This window comes from Nothobranchius furzeri, chromosome 11, assembly GCF_043380555.1.
Source record: "Nothobranchius furzeri strain GRZ-AD chromosome 11, NfurGRZ-RIMD1, whole genome shotgun sequence".
Classification (NCBI taxonomy): domain Eukaryota; kingdom Metazoa; phylum Chordata; class Actinopteri; order Cyprinodontiformes; family Nothobranchiidae; genus Nothobranchius; species Nothobranchius furzeri.
In genome coordinates, this window is record NC_091751.1 from 54,839,322 (window position 1) to 54,860,871 (window position 21,550).

The 21,550-nt window shown below is 40.5% G+C and overlaps 1 protein-coding gene across 3 annotated transcripts in view; it reads left to right on the forward strand.

The window, feature by feature from the left end:
• LOC139061808 (glypican-5-like) overlaps nt 1–21,550 on the forward strand; it is a 135,804-nt gene that overhangs the window by 106,904 nt on the left and 7,350 nt on the right. For all 3 annotated transcript variants that reach the window (XM_070541693.1, XM_070541694.1, XM_070541695.1), the window contains one exon: nt 9,312–9,450. In XM_070541693.1, the coding sequence (XP_070397794.1) occupies nt 9,312–9,450 (139 nt within the window). The remainder of the gene's footprint in view (nt 1–9,311; nt 9,451–21,550) is intronic.

Below are 21,550 nucleotides of genomic sequence, written 5' to 3' on the forward strand. Positions count from 1 at the left end.
CCTCCAAATCTGAGACCATGGTTCTCGACCGGAAAAGGGTGGCTTGCCACCTCCGGGTCGGGGGAGAGGTCCTACCTCAAGTGGAGGAGTTTAAGTATCTCGGGGTCTTGTTCACGAGTGAGGGTAGGAGGGATCGGGAGATCGACAGGCGGATTGGTTCAGCGTCTGCAGTGATGCGGACGCTGAGCCGATCTGTCGTGGGGAAGAGGGAGCTGAGCCAGAAAGCCAGGCTCTCGATTTACCGGTCGATCTACGTCCCAGTCCTCACCTATGGTCATGAGCTTTGGGTAATGACCGAAAGAACGAGATTGCGGATACAAGCGGCCGAAATGAGTTTCCTCCGTAGGGTGGCCGGGCTCAGCCTTAGAGATAGGGTGAGGAGCTCGGACATTCGGGAGGAACTCGGAGTAGAACCGCTGCTCCTCCGGATCGAAAGGAGCCAGTTGAGGTGGTTTGGGCATCTGGTCAGGATGCCTCCTGGACGCCTCCCCGGGGAGGTGTTTCGGGCATGTCCTGCCGGCAGAAGGCCCCCGGGTCGACCCAGGACACGTTGGAGAGGTTACATCTCCAATCTGGTCCGGGAACGCCTTGGGGTCCTGCCGGAGGAGCTGGTTGACAAGGCCGGGGAGAGGACGGCCTGGAGCTCCCTAATTGGGATGCTGCCCCCGCGACCCGGACCCGGATAAGCGGAGGAAGACGAAGACGAAGACGAAAAAGACGCTTTTATCCAAAGTGACTTACAATTTATAACCTATAGGGCATGTTGGGATCTGTGGGAGAAACCGGAGTACCTGGAGGAAACCCACGCATGCATGGGGAGAACATGCAACTCCACGCAGAAAGGCCACAGCCAAGTTTCGAACCTGCAACCTTCGTGCTGCGACGTAACAGTGCTAACAACTGTGCCACCATGCAGCCCAATTGACCTAACAGTCATGTTTTTGGACTGTGGGAGGAAGCCGGAGGACCCGGAGAGAACCCACGCATGCACAGGGAGAACATGCAAACACCATGCAGAAAATATTCCAGGCTGGGAAGCGAACCCAGGACCTTCTCGCTGCAAGGCAACAGCTCTAGCCACTGCGCCACTGCGCAGCCCACACTGCAAACCAAATGAATTAATTTATTTTTTCAACTTATATTTTATGAGGATAGAGACCACTTGAGATGTGCCATCTCATTTTCATGCTGGTCCTCACATCATACAACCCCCCAAAAAACAAACAAGACGGCAGAGTGGTTTACATAATTATGAAATTATCACAATATAAACAAAAAATAAAAAAATAAATGAAAAGAAGAAAAAGAAAAAAGAAGTCCTGCTAAGCTGTGGCTCACCAATGGTATTTAGCTATGGGCATATGTACCCAGCAAACAGTCAACGTGGCATGGACGTGCAGATCATGTCTATAATGAGTCCGTCGGTCCAGACCACGTCTGCAGGACGTCCAAACTAGGTCTTTGCACAGTGGGTAGTAATCATGATATTGTAGGTATATCCAGTACACACAATCAGATGTATCTATAAAAAAAATAAGAAATAAAAGAAAAAGCTAGAACAATAACATTTCTAAACAGACCAGTTGTTAAAAATAACTATCAATAAGGCAGCGTTAGCAGAAACCATCATAGATCTGCAAGAATACAAATTAGGCAGTGGCAGCAAAACAATCACAGATAGGTGTTAAATAATAAAAGGATCAAAGACACGGACCTCAGGTTTGGTGGTAACATTCCAGTCGCACAGAGCTTTAACACAAATGGTAAGTCTCCCTTTTAGCCTGGTTAACCTGGATGTCAGTCTCCTCTTTTTGCTTCCATATATGCAGTTTTACCTTCGACCTGTTTAAAGGAACACATTTGTAACACTCAGAATATAAAATGTATACACATGTTGTAATTTAAAATTGCAAAATATATAAATGATGATCCTGCTTCAAAGATTTGACAATACTGCATATTACATATTCACAGATATGAAAAAAAGACCTGCATCACCCCAACAGTTGTACAAATACATAAATATTCTTCACTGCTTATAAAAGGTGATGGGTTATTCCTGGCTCTGCGGACTTTAGCATGACTGGGATACATGCAGGAATTCATCTTTTGATGTCCTGAAACCTTTATCACCCTCAACCTTAAGGATACTTTTAAGGAGAAAGAGAATGGAGGATTAGTTTACACAGTGAGAGAGCTGGAAAGATGTCAGGATTTAAGGATTCAACGTTTTGTGTGAATACCTGATTTATGTTTGGATTCCAGGATTATTTTAAAGAATGACTGATATCCCATGTTTGATTAAGTTCTCCTATAGAACTGAAATTCCCCGTCTTCCATGCTAAAAGTTAATTTGGACACTCCTCATGTGAACATTAAAGAGCAATCAAAAGCAGGGGATGAAGAAGAAGAAGATTCTTGTAAAGCTTTTAACAAGAACAAGAACACATTTAAGAAAATAATTTAAAAAGATTGTAACAAAAATGGGGGGTAAATGACCTTTTATTGATATAGCACCTTTTAGAGTCCTAGAACCCCCCAAGGTGCTTTACAACACCAACAGACATTCACCCCATAGATGTGATGAGCTACTGTGTGGCCACGGATGCCCCGGGACACACTGACAGAGGCGAGGCTTCGACAACCACCAGCAGGCAATGCAGGTAAAGTGTCTTGCCCAAGGACACAACAGCAGCATTCTCTGCTGTGAGCCGGGATCGAGTCTACAACCCTCCGATTACCGGGCAACCCACTCTACCTCCTGAGCTACTGCTGCTCAAAATAAAAGATTAAGATACAAAATGAGAATAAAACAGAAAAAAGATGAAAGACTAGAACAGTAGCAATAACCTAGCCCAACAAAGAGAGCTCCCATAATTATTGAAGACTTTAAATTGTTGATTCTTCTGGATTCTCCTAATGTGTTTAATAGTCCACGAGAGGAACAATGTGCTTTACAAAGTCTATTAAAACAACACATAAATCATGCCTGCTGAATTGTGTCACATTCACATTCAGACAAGCGAGGCCATATTTCAACGCTTAGGAGGAAAAGCAACTCAACAAAAAGTTCTTTGTAACCTCCCGTGTGTTATCTTAATTACAAAACCCAAAATAAATGGAAAATGTTTTCCCAAAAGGACATAAAAGATTAGCGCTCCGGTCTGAGTTCCGCTCATCTCTAGCTGACTACCAGCCCATCACTAATTCCATCATAAGTTTTTCATTAAACAATAGTTGGAAACATCCCAGGAAGCAATACACCTGTCATCCGACAGCCAACAATAAAAACAAGTCTTGTTTAGACTTCAGGAAACAAGGAACTAACCCACCCACTCTCCCTCATTTCTCAGTTCATTCAAGTCTGAAAAGGTTTAAGCTATGAAGTCTTAGGAATCCACATCTTTGACAACTTCTCCTGGTCTACCAACATTATGGCCACTGTTAAAATCGCCCAGCACACCCACAAAAAAACAACAACAAATAAATAAAAATAAAGAAAATAAAATAAAAGACTCAAAAGGAAATAGCTGGAAAGCTGCTGGTGGCCTCTGCTCCACCGGGGAAAGCATCCTGGCATGCAGCATCACAGTGTTGTGGGCTGGCTTTTCAGAAAGTCCCTTCAGACGGTGATCAGAACAGCACAGCAAACTGGTTAGAGAGACGTTATTAAAGCTTGTCCAAACATGACCTATTTAGACTATTGCTCTCAGTCAGGTATGACTGATCATTCAAAGCCATAACCACTTTTTTTCTTTTCCCATGACCTTTTATTCCCAAATGTACTCAATGCTACAACAGTAGACTGTAAATGGACAGCAGCCAAGAAGACACAGCTATATTTGCTGTGGTTTCCATAGAAACCAAATTAATTGATTCTTTCCCTTACCATTTATTAAGAACAGCTGCACCAAATGGCATTTTGTTGAACGTTTGTTGAATAATTTTCTAAAAAGTATGTTATAACATATAAAACATAACATACAGAAAATTTGCAGTACATGTAGTGAAGATGCAATAAATGTATTCATAAAGTCAGACATTTTTAGGTTATAACCATGTTTTTGTACAGTGTATTCCGGCCTCTTGAAGTACTTGAACTGTATGGTCTTTTTAACGTAGAATATCATATTTCTGCCTCAGAATAAGCAAAACCAGCACATATACAAAAATAGTCAGGTTGTAATTTGAGACAACCCATTACCATAACATGTACAAATTCTGCTGACCTTTTACTGTGTAACTCTCCTCTAAACTACAGTTGTGTGACTGAAAACTGACACTTCTTTTTGCTCTAGGTGTTAGTGATCTACTTTACCTGCTTGTGGCACTCATTTGAGCTTTGCAAAGCCTGGTTTTATGCCATGGTTGGACAGTTTATGTCCTCAGGAGCTGGTATGAAATTTTTCAGGAACAAGTGGCAGAGGGAAGGACTTGCAACTTGTGTCCAGACCATTTCAAGCCTCCTCATTCCGTTTTTTATAGAAAGCTGCAATGACCAGTCTTGTAAAAAGAATGCCAATATGTCCTTGAATGCTTCATTTTTTAATTTAACTGCAACAGAGCTGACTCTTAAAAAAAGAAAGCATTTTTATATACTTACCTATGTGTACCGTCCTTAAAGGAGAAACATGTAAGATTTGTACAGCGAAATGATTCCAAAACAGTAAAATATATGAAAGGTTCAATTCACCGGCGGGGTTGTCAGTTTATCGTCCTTTCAAAAAAAAAAAAAAACTAAAGAGGGACATAGCCTTTGTTTACAATCAGTGAGCTCATGAGTTCAACGAGTCTGCGCCAAGCTATCTCTGTACCAGCATTTGTAATTCGACAAGGCAAAAAGTCCCAGAGTTGTTTAGAAAACAAAAGCTAGTAACCGGAGCGACCCAGAAGTTATTTCTTGTACCCCTGAGAAGCCAAGGCACTTTTTGTTTTACTTTAATATTGAGTGAAGCAGGCCAGCTAGCATTGAGCTAACAATGGTAACAGTAATTTAAAAAGCAAATAGTCTGGTCTAAAAAGCTACTTTTTCAATTACCAACAACTTGATATTACCGTGAAATATGTGTGAAATTAATAATGAGTCAACTGTAGCATTTTACTTCCTTTAATAATTAGTTTAGAGTTATAGCAAAACGCTATTTATTTATTTATTTATTTTTTAATTGCTCAACCAAGTGTAAGGTAGCAAAGCAAAAAATACCTAAATGGCGTAAATGTGTGGGACGGCAGTAGCTCAGGAGGTAGAGCGGGTTGTCCAGTAATTGGAAGGTTGCAGATTCAATCCTGGGTCCCACCAGTGAATGCTGCATTTGTGTCCTTGAGCAAGACCAGCTTGCCTGCTGGTGGTGGTCTGAGGGACTGGTGGTGCCAGTGCATGGCAGGCCTTGCCACTGTCAGTGCGCCCCAGGGCAGCTGTGGCTATGTCGGAGCTCATCCACCAGCATGTGTGTGTGTGTGTGTGTGTGTGTGTGTGTGTGTGTGTGTGTGTGTGTGTGTGTGTGTGTGTGTGTGTGTGTGTGTGGGTGAATGACTGATTTGTGTTGTGAAGTGCCTTGGGGTGGTGTAGACCCCAAAGAAGGTGCTATACAAATACAAGCCATTCACCAGTGGCCTGTTTAACTCTATTTACACATGGCTCACATCAAGTTTCTTCTATAGAAATCATCGCCGGAAAAAATCCATCGGGGTCATTCATGGGTTGTGTTTGCAGTGAGATGTGTGAGTCAGTGGTAGTGTGTCACATCTGTCATCCCTCAACAGCACAAACCCCACCTCCATTCTTCACATTCACCTCAACATGTCTTTACTGGATATTTCTAACATCTGACAGACAGTTACCACCCAGGTTGGACTCTGTAACTGGTGTTTTTATTCCTGGTGGCAGAAAACAAAAAGGTGAAATATTTAGGTTTAATGCTTCCAAGCATTCTGTTGTTTCTGGTCTTTATTTAGTGGGGCTTTTATCTGTTGTTGTGGTCATTTTCAATTTTCTGGATAAAATAAAATCAGATTTTCAAATGATGTGTAGTTACATTCTAAATGTTGTCTTTTCATAAATAAAAATGTGTAGCCAGTGTTATTGCAATGTGTTATTACAGTATGGTAAAGGTTGGCTGGGGGAGGGAAGTCTGGGCCTCTTTGCTTAGGCTGCTGCCCCCGCAACCTGACTCCAGATGAGCGGATGGTACTGGACGGATGGATAGTCATGCTACTCTATTACTTTACAATAAACCTCATGTTACCCATGTTTTCAAATCACTTAAAGGTTGAGTAGCACTTTGAAACAAATTTATTAAAACCCTATGAAACTATATCATTTTTTTTTATATAATGACAACGTTAGTATAGAAACTCCTGTCAGCTAATGTTTTTGCAGCCAAAATAACACAGTCTTGCTGTTTCAGTAATTGGTATAATAATAAAAGTAGAACCAGGATCTTTTTTGAGGTTCCCCCTGGGTGTGTAAGTTGAGGGCTTCCAGGGGAGCCCGCCACTCTTTCGGGTGAGCCGGGCGCCCCTTAGCTCCCCCATAATTTGAACCTTGTTTTAAAGCATTTTGCCTTCATGTTTACTAGAAAGAAAAACAAGGGCGTCAGTTTATTTTCAGAATTGCTGGGGACAATAACCATACACTTGAGTGGGGCTTAAAAATTGCTGGGGACAATAAAGTAGGCTAGCACAGGGGTCGGCAACCCGCGGCTCCTCCATCCATCTGATGCGGCTCTCTGTGCTTGTAAAATAATGAATGGATATTTAAATAAAATGCTTTATATTTTACTGCATTAATTTTACATCTGTATGCCAATTCTAAATGTAAAGATTGTCTGCGTAAACCTGAACAGTTCCAACCCGGTCGTACTGTGAGACCGGGTTGACGCGTCACGCTTGTGCGTAATCATATGCGCTTCTGAGCTGCTTTCCGACCTTCCCCACCTACAAAGTTTAATTACAACAATCAAACGTGACAGAGCCTGGATTTGTATTCTGAACAGTCTAAACATGTTTTAAAAAGAAACGTATGACAAAAGGGGCACCTGCTCAGTAAAATCACCAACAGGGTGAATATTGAAGGCAGAGACGGGCTACAAGTTCTGGACCCACTTTATTTAATCGTTTTATTGATTATCTTTTTATGAAAGATAACTTTGACGTACACGAGCGACCAGGCGCGTTGCAAGCTTTTCAATCCTGTCGGGATGTTGTCTGTGCCTAAAATAACTTCATGTTATTCATCTTGTTAGTTTAATTTCCATAATAGCGGAGCAGGTGCGAATTTTAGACGCGTCACGCATGTCTCCGTTTTAAACATGTTTAAACTGTTCAGAATACAAATCCAGGTTCTGTCTCGTTAGATTGGTGTAACTAAAGTTTGTACTGAATGAAACTTTACATTAAACCATGTTGAAAAGAAAAGGATCCGATTAAATCGTTTCCCCTCATTTACAGTCAGTACAGCGCAGTGCGCGTGGCTCTGGGGTTAATCAGGTTTAGTTGTTTCTCTTTGCAACAATCTTCACAAGAAGGCAAAACAGTTAAATGACAGGTTACAGATATTTCCATTTGACTGTTTATTTTGACGGATAAACTCAAGGATGTTGGTTGATTTCCTCCCACTGAAGCGGTCTGGAAACCCGGTCTCTCTGAGGGATGTGTCACTTGGAAAAAATTTCTTTTTATGAAATTATGAAAGTTTGGCTGAATAGCGCTTGTTCCTGTCTCCAATATGGAGACGCATGACGCATCCAGTCGCCTCTTCAGCTCAGAAAGCACCTGTAGAGACATTTGATCACGCACAAAGTTTATGTGGAGCAGAAGCGGTCGGGCCACGGCAGGTGAAACGTTCCTAGCCTACATGAAGTGAAACGGTTTAATTGTAACATTAATATGTTACTGGACATGCAGGTCTGGTTGGTTAGACCAGTGTTGGAAGTGGAAAACACGCACACGCACACACACACACACACACACACACACACACACACACACACACACGCACGCACGCACGCACACACACACACACACACACACACACACACACCAATTAAAATAATGCTGATAGCGTGGACTAGAAGACAGGTGATGGTTTTATTTAAATGATGATCAGGCTGCTGTAAAATGTAATCTCCATCCACATCCAGACACAATTATCCTCTATTCTTTCTCTAGTTGCTCTGCTCTTGTCTGGGCTGACAGCTGACGGTGCGCGCGGTGCGCCTAGCGGCTGTGATGCACATTTTACGCATTTGGAGAGGTGGGCTGGATGCTGGAAGATGGTCCACTTAACGCACGGGTGTAGACTACATATTAATGACAAATGAATGAAAATTAAATTGTGAGTTTTTACTTCATATTTTAGAAATTAAAATGACGGGGGAAAACATTTATGACGTCTTTTTAAACGACATTTTCTGGCGCGACCTGCCTGCTTTACTAAGTCACTGCTTATTAAGGTCCGTCCAAAATTACCGTGGCCCACCCAAAAATGAAAACCTGGCACCGCGCCTGTTATAAACCTCTGCAAATTGTTGTTCTTCACTTGATCAAACTCAGACTTTGCACAGCTAATGTCAAGATGTAAAATTATGAATTCAGTCGAGCTCTTCCGTCCCTCCCTCTCCTGCTCTCCTTGAACCCGACATCGGCTGTCAGAATAGGGGAGGTGAAGAAGGAGATGAGGCAAACAGAGTGAGTGCAACGTAAAGAAACCAGACTGGTGTGGAGGTGAGCAAAACAGCTGGAAAAGTGTGGGTGTTGCATCCCCCACGGGTGCGACGCCCATAGTACCGGCTGCTGTCACATGTTGTGAGCAGCTCTCTTCTGTCTGAGGGTAGGCCCCGCCCACAACGCTGCACTGCTGTGGCTCCCAGTGTTTTCATTACTGTGGGTAACGGGTAATAATGGCTCTTTGATGGGAACAGGTTGCCGACCCCTGGTATAAGATCTGAGCTGGTAAAACAAAAATCCTCATCAGCAGGATTTTTTGAAAGTGGGGGGGGGACACAGCTGCCAATCACAAATTTTGCCGGGGACATGTCCCCGGCGTCCCCGGTTAAAATGACGCCTATGAAGAAAAATATTTTCTGATTAATGTGTTGGCTTCTGGTGAAATGTATAAGAAATAAAAAATCCTGCTGGTAAATTATTAACCATATAATTAAAGTGACGCTTTACTTCTTGACCACTCAGGTGCTAATGCTGTTTCCATCTAAAATGAAAAAAAATGAAGAAAAAAAAGAAAGTAACGTGTTTTATTTTCTGCTGAATTAGACCGTGTGTTTACTCAACCTCGTTGTTTTCTCTTCATGTAGGAAACTGAGGAGAAGTTTCCAAAATTGGGTCAAATGGATGTCTGGGATGAACTGGGCAGTGGAGGAGAGGAAGGTAGCTCAACAGAATGTGATGATGAAGATGGTTGTCAGAGCTCAGGTGATGGTGAAGAAAAGAACTGTAAGTAGCACACGCCCTTTTCGACAAAATACTTGAATCTACAACCAAATTGTTTCTTTTTCAGTTTGAATTGGAAATCCTCAGTATGACCATGGATTTGACCTGTCTTCCACTATCGTCTTCTATGTGTTGGGATCATAAAACTAAAGACATATTTTCAGTTTAACTGAAGTTTCAGCTTTATAAGGCATAATATGTTGGTTTAGCTTAAATCTCATCAAACCTATAATTGTCCCCTAAGGTTTACAAGGGAAGGCTAACTGGTTAAATCCCTTTAATACCAATTTGATTCGTTTTCATTGAAAAACTGTTTGCATCATTGAGCACACGTACACACACACACACACACACACACACACACGCACGCACGCACGCACGCACGCACACACACACACACACACACACACACACACACGTTGCATTGCCAGAGTGAAAACTTGCAATAATTACCTTCTGGCATTTATCTTAATCATCCCTAATTACCATTCTAGCTTTTCCACCTACACGATGATAAAATGGAGTTTGTGAAGTTTAGCTGCACGTGACATTACAGAGTTTGGTGTTTTTATCTCAAACGCACACTTGTAAGCTGACTCTCGGAAAACCTTGAAGATGCATCGATTAATCAGATCTGATGTGAAAAACAGGCTACAAAGGGTAATGTGTTCCTCCCTAAAACCCAAATTCCATTCGTGTTTAGGTTTTGCAACAACAAAAAGCTGAAGAAAAGCCACATGATTCGATCAAGTATTTGAAATTTTAAAAAGGGGTGCAACTGGACATCATAAGAAGCCTGCTAAAATGGTTGCTAGATGCTACATGCCTCTTCAGCCACAGTAATGTTTGATGCAAAGTAAAAAGTTGTTTATCATTTTCTGATTGTTTTGTCATCTCTTGTAAATACTGTAAATGCAAAGACATTTAAGGAAACGGGACAGCCATTACAGGCACAGTGATAAGATCCCAGCTGAGTAAGCTGTTGTGGATTTCCCACAAACATGACAGCTGAAATGGGTGCTGCTGATTCAGTAGTTACTTTAAATGGAACATTTTCACTCGGTCCAGAACTAATGTGTACAGTAAATTCACATTTTAGAAAATTGCTAACAATATTAGGTGCTCAATGATGAACACATAGCTGCATTTATTAATGTGATGCCTCATTGTCTAGACAGTAAAATGATGTCTCTGTAATTGCGTAGAAACATTTTTAATTCCAATAAGCAATGGTACTTGTCCTTTATACGGCTTTCTTATTAAGTTAGGCCAGTGGTTCTCAACTAGTGGGGTGTGAGGGGGTGCAGAGGGGGCACAGGAGTCCACCGACCACCGTATACCCACAGCACCACCCTCCCCTTGCACATTTTCCCACCCAGGGGGTGGGGGTAACAGGAAGCATCACAGAAAATAATTGAAATGCACTACATGTACATATATAGCTTTCTTGTGCTGCACTAGGCATCAAGGATACAAGAGAAGGAGTAACTTGTTTAACGCAAGTGACACTTAGCAGTGACTAATTGGAGCTATATGATATTAAATGATGATAAAAGTGTTTATTTACAAACGTTTATTTACAACAGGTTGTGTGAAAGCTGTCCATTTTCAAAGATTTTTGGTAACACTTTACAATAAAAGTACTTTTATTAATGTTATATAGTGCATTATTAATCATTAATAAACTACAAAATAAGTATTAAAACTACTTAACCATATTATGCATTACATAACGGAAATGTTAATAGAGGGGCTATTTGTTTATTAAAGCTTATTAATGCACTAAGTAAGGTTAATGAAGGGACCCTTACACCCTTTGTTCGTTTTTTAAATACATATTACAGTTTAAAGTTCATGATATATTTTAGCACTAATAATTTAATTACTAAAGAGCCACCATCTTATTGTATTTGGCTATGTGGTGTATTTGCAAATGAAACGATATGTGAAATAGAACAAGTGAAGGGTAACAGAAACAAATGGTTGTTAAATAAAAACAATGTTCTCTGAAGGCTATGTTCTTAAATAAATATTTAAACCGCAGCAAAGCTTGAAACATTTCCTATGAGATGCATTTGGCCGTTTAATTGTACCATCTGTTGTTTGCTAACGCTCAGATATCAGTTTCGTAGAAGGGTGTCTGTTACCTTATTGCATCTGAAGAGAAGAAATCTATGGCAACATGTCATTTAGAGCAATGCATTTACATTCAAAATTTAGTGTTTGAAGTAGAGAAGCTCAAAATATTGTTCCATTTGTATGATATTATGTTGGTTTTATTCATTTTTTAGCAGCTGCAAATAAGCTTATTGGTTTTCTGTAGTTGCAGAAGCAGGTGGAAGTGTGTAATTGTTTGTCTTTGTGTGGCCACGACAGGGCTCCCAAGGTCCATGATATAAGATGGCATGACCGCCCAGCCTGCTATTTGAAAAGACTTCATTACCAAGCTAATGAACAGTGCTAATCTGTGAAGAGCAGACTCTCTGTCTTGACCCTCATTAAGGCTGGATAAAACCTGTGCAAGTTTTCCAGAAGTCTGCATCACTTCTTGCATCCTGATGGAGCAGTTTGTATGAAAATGCCGATATCTGAAACATGAATCCCAAAACTAGATATGTAATTTGCAAGACAGTATTTGAAAAGTTTCATTTCTTTTTTGCTATTTAAAGAAACTGCTTTCCTCCCCATGCTGTAATGTCTGTTTGATCTTGGTGTGGATCTGACCTTTCTTGCCAAGAGACTTGCTAGCATACTCACCGCACCAGCTAAACATCGTCTAGTCATGTTTGAACTGCCATTGCAACACCATTAGTAGAAGAATAAATCTGTGACTCTTTAATGAACCATATTATCTCTCTCCTCAAGGGGCTATAAGAGCCTCTTCTATGGTGCATTTTGTGGCGTGACCAAGGCTTATTAGCTGCATTAGCCTGGAAACATTTAGGCTGCTCCTTCCAAAGGAGCTATTTATTTGCAGATAGCTCATTAACACATCAATCTCTAAAATACCCTCAGTGGTACATTAGACCACTTTCTCTCTATTAGGTAAAGAGGCTGTTTAAATTTCAGCATGTCAAAAAAAAAAGTTTGAACAGTATTTGTCTGTCTACTCTCACAAGTCTGCACTGTGCTACTTGAGATTCTGGTGATCATACACTCATATTATTCTTTTGTATTTCTGCTCCGATAAAAAGGAAAGCAGTTTTGAAGGAATTGCAATTAAAAGTTTTGGATACAAACCAGAAGAAAGAAATCTGTCCTGCAAGTTTGTGTCTAAACACAAGTTTAAAACCAAAATTGTTTAAGGTTCAGAAGTCATACAAATGAAAGATAAGCAGGGTAGCCATAGTTTGCCTTCTCAAAGTAGGAGACACATGGATACATGAATTACTTGAAACGATGAGTTGTGCAGCCATGAAGTACAATTTTTCCTTGAAGAAGACCATCTGTTTAGATCAGTGGCAAGCTCTTTGTGAATGTGAGAAACAAGCATTTACGTACATATAAATGCACAGGAAGTGGAAAGTGTGAACTAAGTTTGCACTCCTTGAACACCACATATCAAAAAAGCATGACCATTTCTGTTTGATCTTTAGATACGTGTTGATGTTCTATGGTACAAATTTCATGTTGTATTTTTATGTCCCAGTGTTGTTTGTGTAGAAACAGCTGCTTACCCAGGTCAAGGAATGACTGACATTCCAGACATAAATGACTACTTAGCTAACCTACACCAGTATCAGTGGGATTACACAAGAATAACCCTGCTGTTGTCCCCGACCCTGCACACCCTGCCTTCTAAGTAAGAAAACTTGCAAGGGAAGGGGGAGGGGTGCCTTGCATGAAGGACATTGAATGTCACAGTTAAAGGTGAAGCAGAGAGAAAAGTGTCTGGGACAGTGGAAACATTGGAAGGATAAAACCATAAAGCTGTCTGATTTGATGTTTCAACAACAGACCCGACAAAGGCATAGCAGCACAACTAAAGGAGAGTAAAAAAAAAAAAGGGCTGAGGTTCACAGAAGATGAACGCAACATGCAAAGCATGATTCAATCTGCCGTGAGAGAGGAGGGTTCTTGTGCATGGTGGATTTGATGCTTATAAGACCTGGTACATTGGAAAGACCCTCTCTAACCCCTTCCAATCCTAGGTTGCGGACTGAATCGAGTGAGACTGGCGTGCAGAAACGTTGGCTGGCTAGCAGATGTAGTGGCTGAGTCCCGGCTGCGGATATTAGCAGTATGGCTGCCATTTCCCTTAGCTTTTCATCTCAGTATCAAGGGCTAAGATAAAGTCCCCCAGGGCACAGCAGGGTTGTAGTAGAAGGAACAAGATGATCTGGGAAGACTTTGGACAGGCAGGAAGATGGTCTGGTCTGCAGACAGATGTTAAAGCAGTGAGTCACATTTTCTGGTACAAGAACAGAGTCGTTTTTGTTTTCTGTATTAGAAGGAGATAGACACTCCCAGCTAACTTCAGAGGAAAGGTCTGTGGGAAATTAATATAGAAATTACATTTTTCAAAAAGAAAAATTCAAGAATAAAACTTAACGGAAAAATAGTAATCACTAAGGCAAGCCATGCACGTAGCTGGGTCTTTGGAAAATCAAATGTCCTTCCTCTCCCCTCTAGGAATAAACGTGGGTCCACACCACCTTGTTTTCTGCTATAAAAAACAACAACAAAAAAATCTAGTACGCTGTTAAGCATATTCATAGTCAAGCCAGGCCTGTAGGTGGCAGTAGTTCCCCAAATCATTAGTGTCTTTGCTGAAAAACATTCTTTAGATGTTTGATAACTAGGTGGCAAGCAATAACCATTCTTAGCATCGCACTTCGCCTGTGGTCTTCTTCATAGAGCAATTACTGGCCTTGTAAAAATCAAGAAGTGGATGTAAACATGACATCAGAACTGTTTTGTTGTGGGCAGTGATGTTACAAAATGTAAGACACCGTTTATTCATGTCTCTATTATAAATAAATAAATAGCGGAGTCAAATTTGATTATTTTATTTGTTATAACCAGGAAAATGTAATATTCTATATAAATATAAAATATTAACCTGCTTGGTTCTTTATTGTCATTATTCAGAAGATTCTAGGATTTAACCCAGAAGATCCAGGTTATTTGTTTCTTCAGTGATCAGCCACACTTCGTGTTACTTCAAGAAGGAGTCAGGTTTATAAAAGTAAGAATTTATTTTACAAACAATTTAAAACATGACTAATTAATTAAGCATTTATTGTGAGTGGATGTAAGTAAACGTGAGGAAGGAACCTATGTGTAAATGGATGTCAGTCAGTGCCTCCTTATTAAAATAAGATGAGTTCTGGTGAAAAGAATTTGGTTTGCTCTAAGCTATAAAGTGGTTATCATCAGAAGAACATTCACCTGTTTTGGAGAGACCCTCTGGGTGGATCTGAAAGTCGCAGGGGTCGGCTGACCTCTGGCACCGGAGGGCTGTAAAATACTGTGGTACCAACTCTTCAGTCCAGAGGTGTATCGGGTCACAACAGCTGGATGTAACTGTGCGTCTGGCGGACACTTAAGGAGTCTAACAATATCAGCTGTGTTTATGCAGGAACTGTTTGCTCATCAGCTTTGCGGATGCAAAAAGGTTTTGACGACGTGTCAAAATTTTTGATGGTTAAAGAGGTTTTTGCTACAGATGGCCGGTCTGAGCGATTCTCTAGAACTGTCGAATCTCTTGGAATGATCTAGTTTTAAGGTTTAGCTGTTATGATTTGCACAGCCAATCAGAGGCTGACAAGTTTGGAGTTGTTTTACCAAGACAACTCAGAAACACACCTTCTCTGATATCGGATGTCCTGACTGGTAAAAAGGGCAAGTTATGTGTTGTAGTTTACTTAACCGTACTTTTTATTGTATGGATGCAGGTGTGAGGACCTTGTTGTCAAAACATGTTGAACACATGGCAGGTTCTAGTAGACACACATAATATAACATCCATTCAGTGTGCACAGATTAAAAAAGCATTTCATTATACTATAATTATTATAAATAGTAATAACAAATGTTTATTTAATGATTATCTAGATTATAAGTCATAGAAGAAGTTCATATTGATTTAGTAAGTCATTCTTGATTTTAGTGACTGATTCGAGCTGGAGTTGTTTCTTCTATGGAGGCAGAGAGGTGGGACCTTGGGAAAGAAAGTTATTGTTTTTCTTTCAGACTTGCAGTCTGTGAATCCCAGCTGGTATGAAGGCAGACTCATTGAAAGGGATATATATATATATATATATATATATATATATATATATATATATATATATATATATATATATATATATATACATATATACATATCTCTAATTTGGTTGGAGGTTTAAAAGGTGTAGAACACTGACAGACCATTTTTATTGATTATTTCTGATTATATTTGGTCACTCTGACTTTTCATGCAGACTGAACATGAAAATAGTCTCCTACACCCATCTTCTGCATTAGCTTCTGATAGAAAATAGACGGTGAAATTCTAGGATTTGAAAAACCTGACAGATCTACATCACTCTGTCACTTAATGTTCATGGACTCATCCTTCTTGTCTCACGACGGGGAAGGCTATTGTTGGTTTAGTGTCTAGAAAACAGCAGAGAATGTCTCGGCTATTAGAAGCTAACTGTTAGCATTAGCAGCTCCACCATGCAGCAGAACTCCTCCAGGCTTGTGGTATTTGTGGAAATAAAACATCAAAGTTGCAAAACAAACTCAGTCAGTGGTAGACTCGCGTTGCCGTTAGCCAATCAGAGGAGAGATGTTCAAATATCAGAAAACAAGATTCCAAAACCTGCCATCTGAAGCTCCTTTCTCTTCCAGTTTACTTGTGCTTCCTGAGGTAGACACATCTGAGCTTTGTTTCCCAAGAGTACCACTTCAGAGGCATTCATTCCTACTGAAGACTGATGCAAATGTATTGATTAAACAAGTGTTCAACACTTTTAAAATAATTGTTTTTGGTTCCATTTGTCTTCAATTTCGTGTGACAGGCTTTGTTTTGTGGGATGCATGGCTACGTATGTACAGGGCCTAAATTACAGCAACACATTTTCATTTTATATTCAACTATCTTCCATTTCCTGCCATCGCCTTCCATGCTTTTATGCTCTTGCATTTTGGCTTTCAGTGGACTCCCTATTCCTCCATAGCTTACCATAATCTGCCCTCTGGATTTTATTGCACTTTTTAGAGCACATTAGCTTGAAAGGCTCCCCGGGTGCATGGTCATCACTGGCGAGAAGTTCTCATTAACCATCATCATCGTTTCCTTTTTAGGCAGTGTCCATAAGACCCTTTATGACTGAGCTTCTCCAGCACACCTCTGGGAGCAAATGTGGGGAACACCAAGAATCTCTGGTGTGGCAGCAGGTTATAAAACCAAGGCCTGTGGTGCGAGTAACTGCCCACAAAAATTTGTGAAAATGATGAAAATAATTCTACATTTTGAGTGGCTGCTATAAAGTTAACCAGCAGGAGAACATGGAACATTGGTGACTCAGTGGTCTGATATCACATAGCCACATAAAAGCATTTACTACAGTTCCAGACATGGAAGTCTTATTCACCAATATAACAAGATCTTTTTTATGAACTTGCGCAGGTTTCAAAGCTGTGAATGGCATTTTACAGATGGCTAAAGATGGCACCCAGACTCATAAAATGCTCTTTATTTCAAGCTGCAAATTCAATGGATTTAACTTGAGGTTTAATGCCTACCTGATACCCTGTATACAACCCTTTCTCTGCACTAGTTTAACTTGAAACTTGCTTTTAGAATGAAAATAAATACACGTTCAGTGACTTAATGGAAATATGTTGTTTTTGTTTATACAAACTTGTGCTTAGACACATGGAAAATGAGATTTTTTTTTCTTTGGACTCAGTATGTGTCATTGTCTCTAAACCTATATCTGTGCTACAGTGTCTGGAGATTGCATTGGGAATTTGATGGAATGTCTGCTTGGACTCCTTGCCTAGAGCTCAACCTTAGCTTCTGATATATTTGCATTCCTGCTGTAAGACAGTACTGAACAAATAAAGGCAGACATCCCAGCATTGTTGAGAAATACAGTTGGCGGATATGCAGGGATGAGTGTTATCCTTTTCTTTTAGTCTCACCTCCACAGGAAAATGTGCAGACTCTGACAAAAGAAGGGCAGCAAACTTGAGCTTAGATTTTTACATTGCAGTTTGGTGTTTCTAGAGGGAAATTATAAAAGAGTGTTTATCATTTTATAATGAGAAAATAATCAATAGTGTGTTTAAGATGCTAGAGGAGTGTTAATGTAGCTTAAGTCAGATAATTCAAGCTTGTTGTGCCAGACTTGTTTTCTAAATATTGACCACCTTGCAGGGTAAGTGTGTTGTCAGGCATTATGCATCAAGGAAGCACATTAAAGACGAGTTACTTCATTAAAGGCCAAGCTTATTGACCAGTAGTGAAAGCAACAAAGCTCCTCTCCCTTATCCATAGCTAATGTTGCAGTTAGCACTTAAACCAAAAAATGAAAAGGTTTTACTTCACACTGATTTAGCTAACTACACTTTAAAAATGAAGGAACCACTGGCAGCAAAACTTAATACATGTTTTTGTGTAATTTGAAGTCTTAAAACTGCAGCAGGGATGCAAGAGAGAGTTTGCATCAAAGCATTTGATTCACCCCCACAAAATGAAACATTCATAACTTCACAGCAGCACAATGTTTCTATCTTCCCATCTCTCTCTCTCTCTCTCTCTCTCTCTCTCTCTCTCTCTCTCTCTCTCTCTCTCTCTCTCTCTCTCTCTCTCTCTCTCTCTCTCTCTCTCTCTCTCTCTCTCTCTCTCTCTCTCTCTCTCTCTCTCTCTCTCTCTCTCTCTCTCTCTCTCTCTCTCTCTCTCTCTCTCTCTCTCTCTCTCTCTCTCTCTCTCTCTCTCTCTCTCTCTCTCTCTCTCTCTCTCTCTCTCTCTCTCACATAAATATCTGAAGCCTCTTTGAAGTTGAGTTGGCAAGCATCACTTAAATGAGTTTTATTCAGAGGAGGCTAGACACAAGGAGCAGCACAAGGCTGCATGTTAATTTCCACGCCATGCACTATTATTGCTAACCAGGTAGAAACACACATGAGTTTTAATCACTTTAAAGGCTTTGTTCCTACTGCAGTATAGGGTCCTTGACTTTTGAACGTCAACAGCAAGGCTGAGTGTTAAGTGCTTAAACATTTTTATACCTAATGCATATTAAAGCTTTGAGAGAAACATGACTATTTAAGAGTAAGCATTTTAAATGGAATCCAAAAATGTAATTTCATTCTATTTAGATGTTCTAATTCAGGTTTCTGTGGCAGTGAAGTCAAACTAAATTGAGCAGCTTACTGAGAAATCTAAATTAGCACATTCATTCAGCTGAAAAATGTTATACGCATAGAATTAAGGTAAGAGAAACGCTCACCTTTAATCTTTCGGCTTATTTCAGAAGGGGGTCTAAAATGTGTCACCCCGACTTCTTAAATTGTACCTTAAATACACCTCCTCTTGACTACGACAGATGTTAGAGAAGTGAGTTCACACATTTGTTGTTAGTGAAAGAGAGAGCAAAAGAATATAAACGTGATTTTATTTCAGCATCCTTCACGGTTGTCTGTCTACAAGGACAACCTGACACCTGTCAGTGCAATGAGGCATGAGGTGTTTGAGAGAACACAGGTGTAGTGGTTGTTCCTAGTATGCCATGGACTGGGTGCTGATGCGTGTTTGTGTGCACATCTGTATGTGAGACTAAAAATCTGTTCTGGGACTGTAACTTCAGCACACTGAGACATTTTTTCACTTCATCCTGAGAATCTGTCACAAGGAGGTCTCTGTCCTCCCAGGGCCTCTTTTACCAGTTAGCTCTGTTTTGTGTTTTTGTTAGTTTAAAGGGTGTAAATCTGGATAAGAAGTTCAATAGTCTGCACAGATGCCTTTGGAATGACCCATGCTCAGGAGTTGCCATGCTGTGAAAGCTGGTTGCTAGGATAGCCCTGGGCTAAGATGTGGAGATCTCATCGGTGCCCTAGAATTTTGAGCTTTTTAGCTCCATGAATTACCCAACAGGTACTTTATATCCATTTTACCATATAGATATTTTTCTGTGCAAGTACATTTCTGGGGTAACCTAGACAGAAAAAAAATCTGTTTTACTTAAATGATGCCTAGTGAACAGCATTTTATTTCCTATATATGTTTGTTCTCACTCTTTTTTTAGAAGACACAATCCAAAATAAACAGTGTGAGTGCTTAGAAAAGTAAAAGTTCACGTGAGACAGCAACAACAAGGCCTTGCCACACGGTGAGCCACTCAACTTTATCGTTCCTTTGTTGTCCTTATGTAAACAGTGATGATTGAAACATCACAAATATTCTCCAACAGATCATCAGTCTTTCCTTTTTGAAAGAAGGTCTGATTGCAGAAGGACTGTTTGCCAACCACTTAAATCTGAAGAAACGATGATGAATTTACTGAATAGAAGGCGTAAATAGATCACCCATAGTGTGTTAGCATGGTATGCAGTCAAAAATTGTGTAAGGGTATAGGTGTGGCCTACAGGTAGTGTTAACTTTGTAAATTTCTGGATCAAACCCGTTGAAAATCCTTCACACATTACTTACCTGAACAAACACATCTATAGCTGTTAAACCAAGATGATTCTCTTCATACATTTCACAGAATAATATTGTTCCATTTGGCAGTGATACAATTTGTACTAGTTTTTTTTTATTTGTTTAAACCTTCCAAACCTCGTTGTACTATTTTGATATTCACCAAGTTCTAAAGATGAATATTCATCTGTAAAAAAATTTGCCTAATTCCAACAAACTTTATTCGTGATAATCTTTGTTTACACATTTTGTTTAGCTCTGTTATTTTTTTCTCAAAAGTAGAAACGCTAGGTAAAAAAAACCCCGGCAGACGTTTCTCCTCATCTGTGCCCCAGACAAGCTGGTTCCAAAGTCAGAGACTCTCTTGGTCAGCTTGCTTCTCACACCAAACCCTCTGTCAGGAATCTTGGCGTGACCTTTGACCCAGCTCTCACCCTGGATTCTCACGTCAGTTCTCTTGTTCACTCTTCCTTCTTCCATCTCAGGAACTTTGCTAAGCTGAGTCCCATTCTGTCTCGCTCTGAACTTGAGACAGTTATCCACACCTTCATCTCCTCACGCTTAGACTACTGAAATTCTTTTCACGTGTCTGAGCAGAACCTCCCTGAATCGTCTACAGGAGGTTCAGAACGCCTGTGCTCGGCTTCTGACCAAGTCCTCCAAACACACCCACATCACCCCGCTTCTCCTCCAGCTTCACTGGCTGCCAGTCAACTTCAGGGTTCATTTCAAGATCCTGGTTCTGGTGTCTCATTTATAAAACATTTCGTAGAATCCTCACTAAAACCGTACTTATGCTCAGCAAAAAAAAAAAAATACTTACACCAAGTAAGTTTGTGACCTATAAAACATGGAGCACGCACAGCTTCACACAATCTCCACGAATCACAAACTACCTAGAAAGGTTCACAGGCGTTTCTGGATCACATCCCGCCCTCAACACGCCCACTTTCTGCCATAAATGGTCAATGCAAAGTGCCTTGTGGATCTCATGCATATACATAAGCCGACTCATGGCAGCATTCCACCACTAATGTTGGCCTCCGCAGATCAAGGAAGCACAATTTCACAGAAGCAGAAATTGAGGTACTTGTGGGTGAGGTGGAGACATGAAAGGAAGTGCTTTTGCAAAACAAATAAGAGAAAATCCACGGAGTGGCATAACGTTGCCGAAGCCGTCAATGCTGAGTTCTTCAGAGAGATCTGTTTCTGATATTAAAAAAGAATGGTCTGATTGGGATTCGATTCCCAGACTCCCAAGTGAGAGTCACACAGGCTAACCAGTCTGCCAAACGAACACCTCCCCTAACCAAGTAAGGCACATGATCAATCGGGTCACAGTGACAGGACGCTCACAGATGCATGACATTCTGTGTCATTCTGCCCCCCTGCTGATATTCTGCATTCCTTATTCTGCGCTTTAGGCTGTGTGTGTTTGTGTGTGTGTGTGTGTGCGCGTTGGGG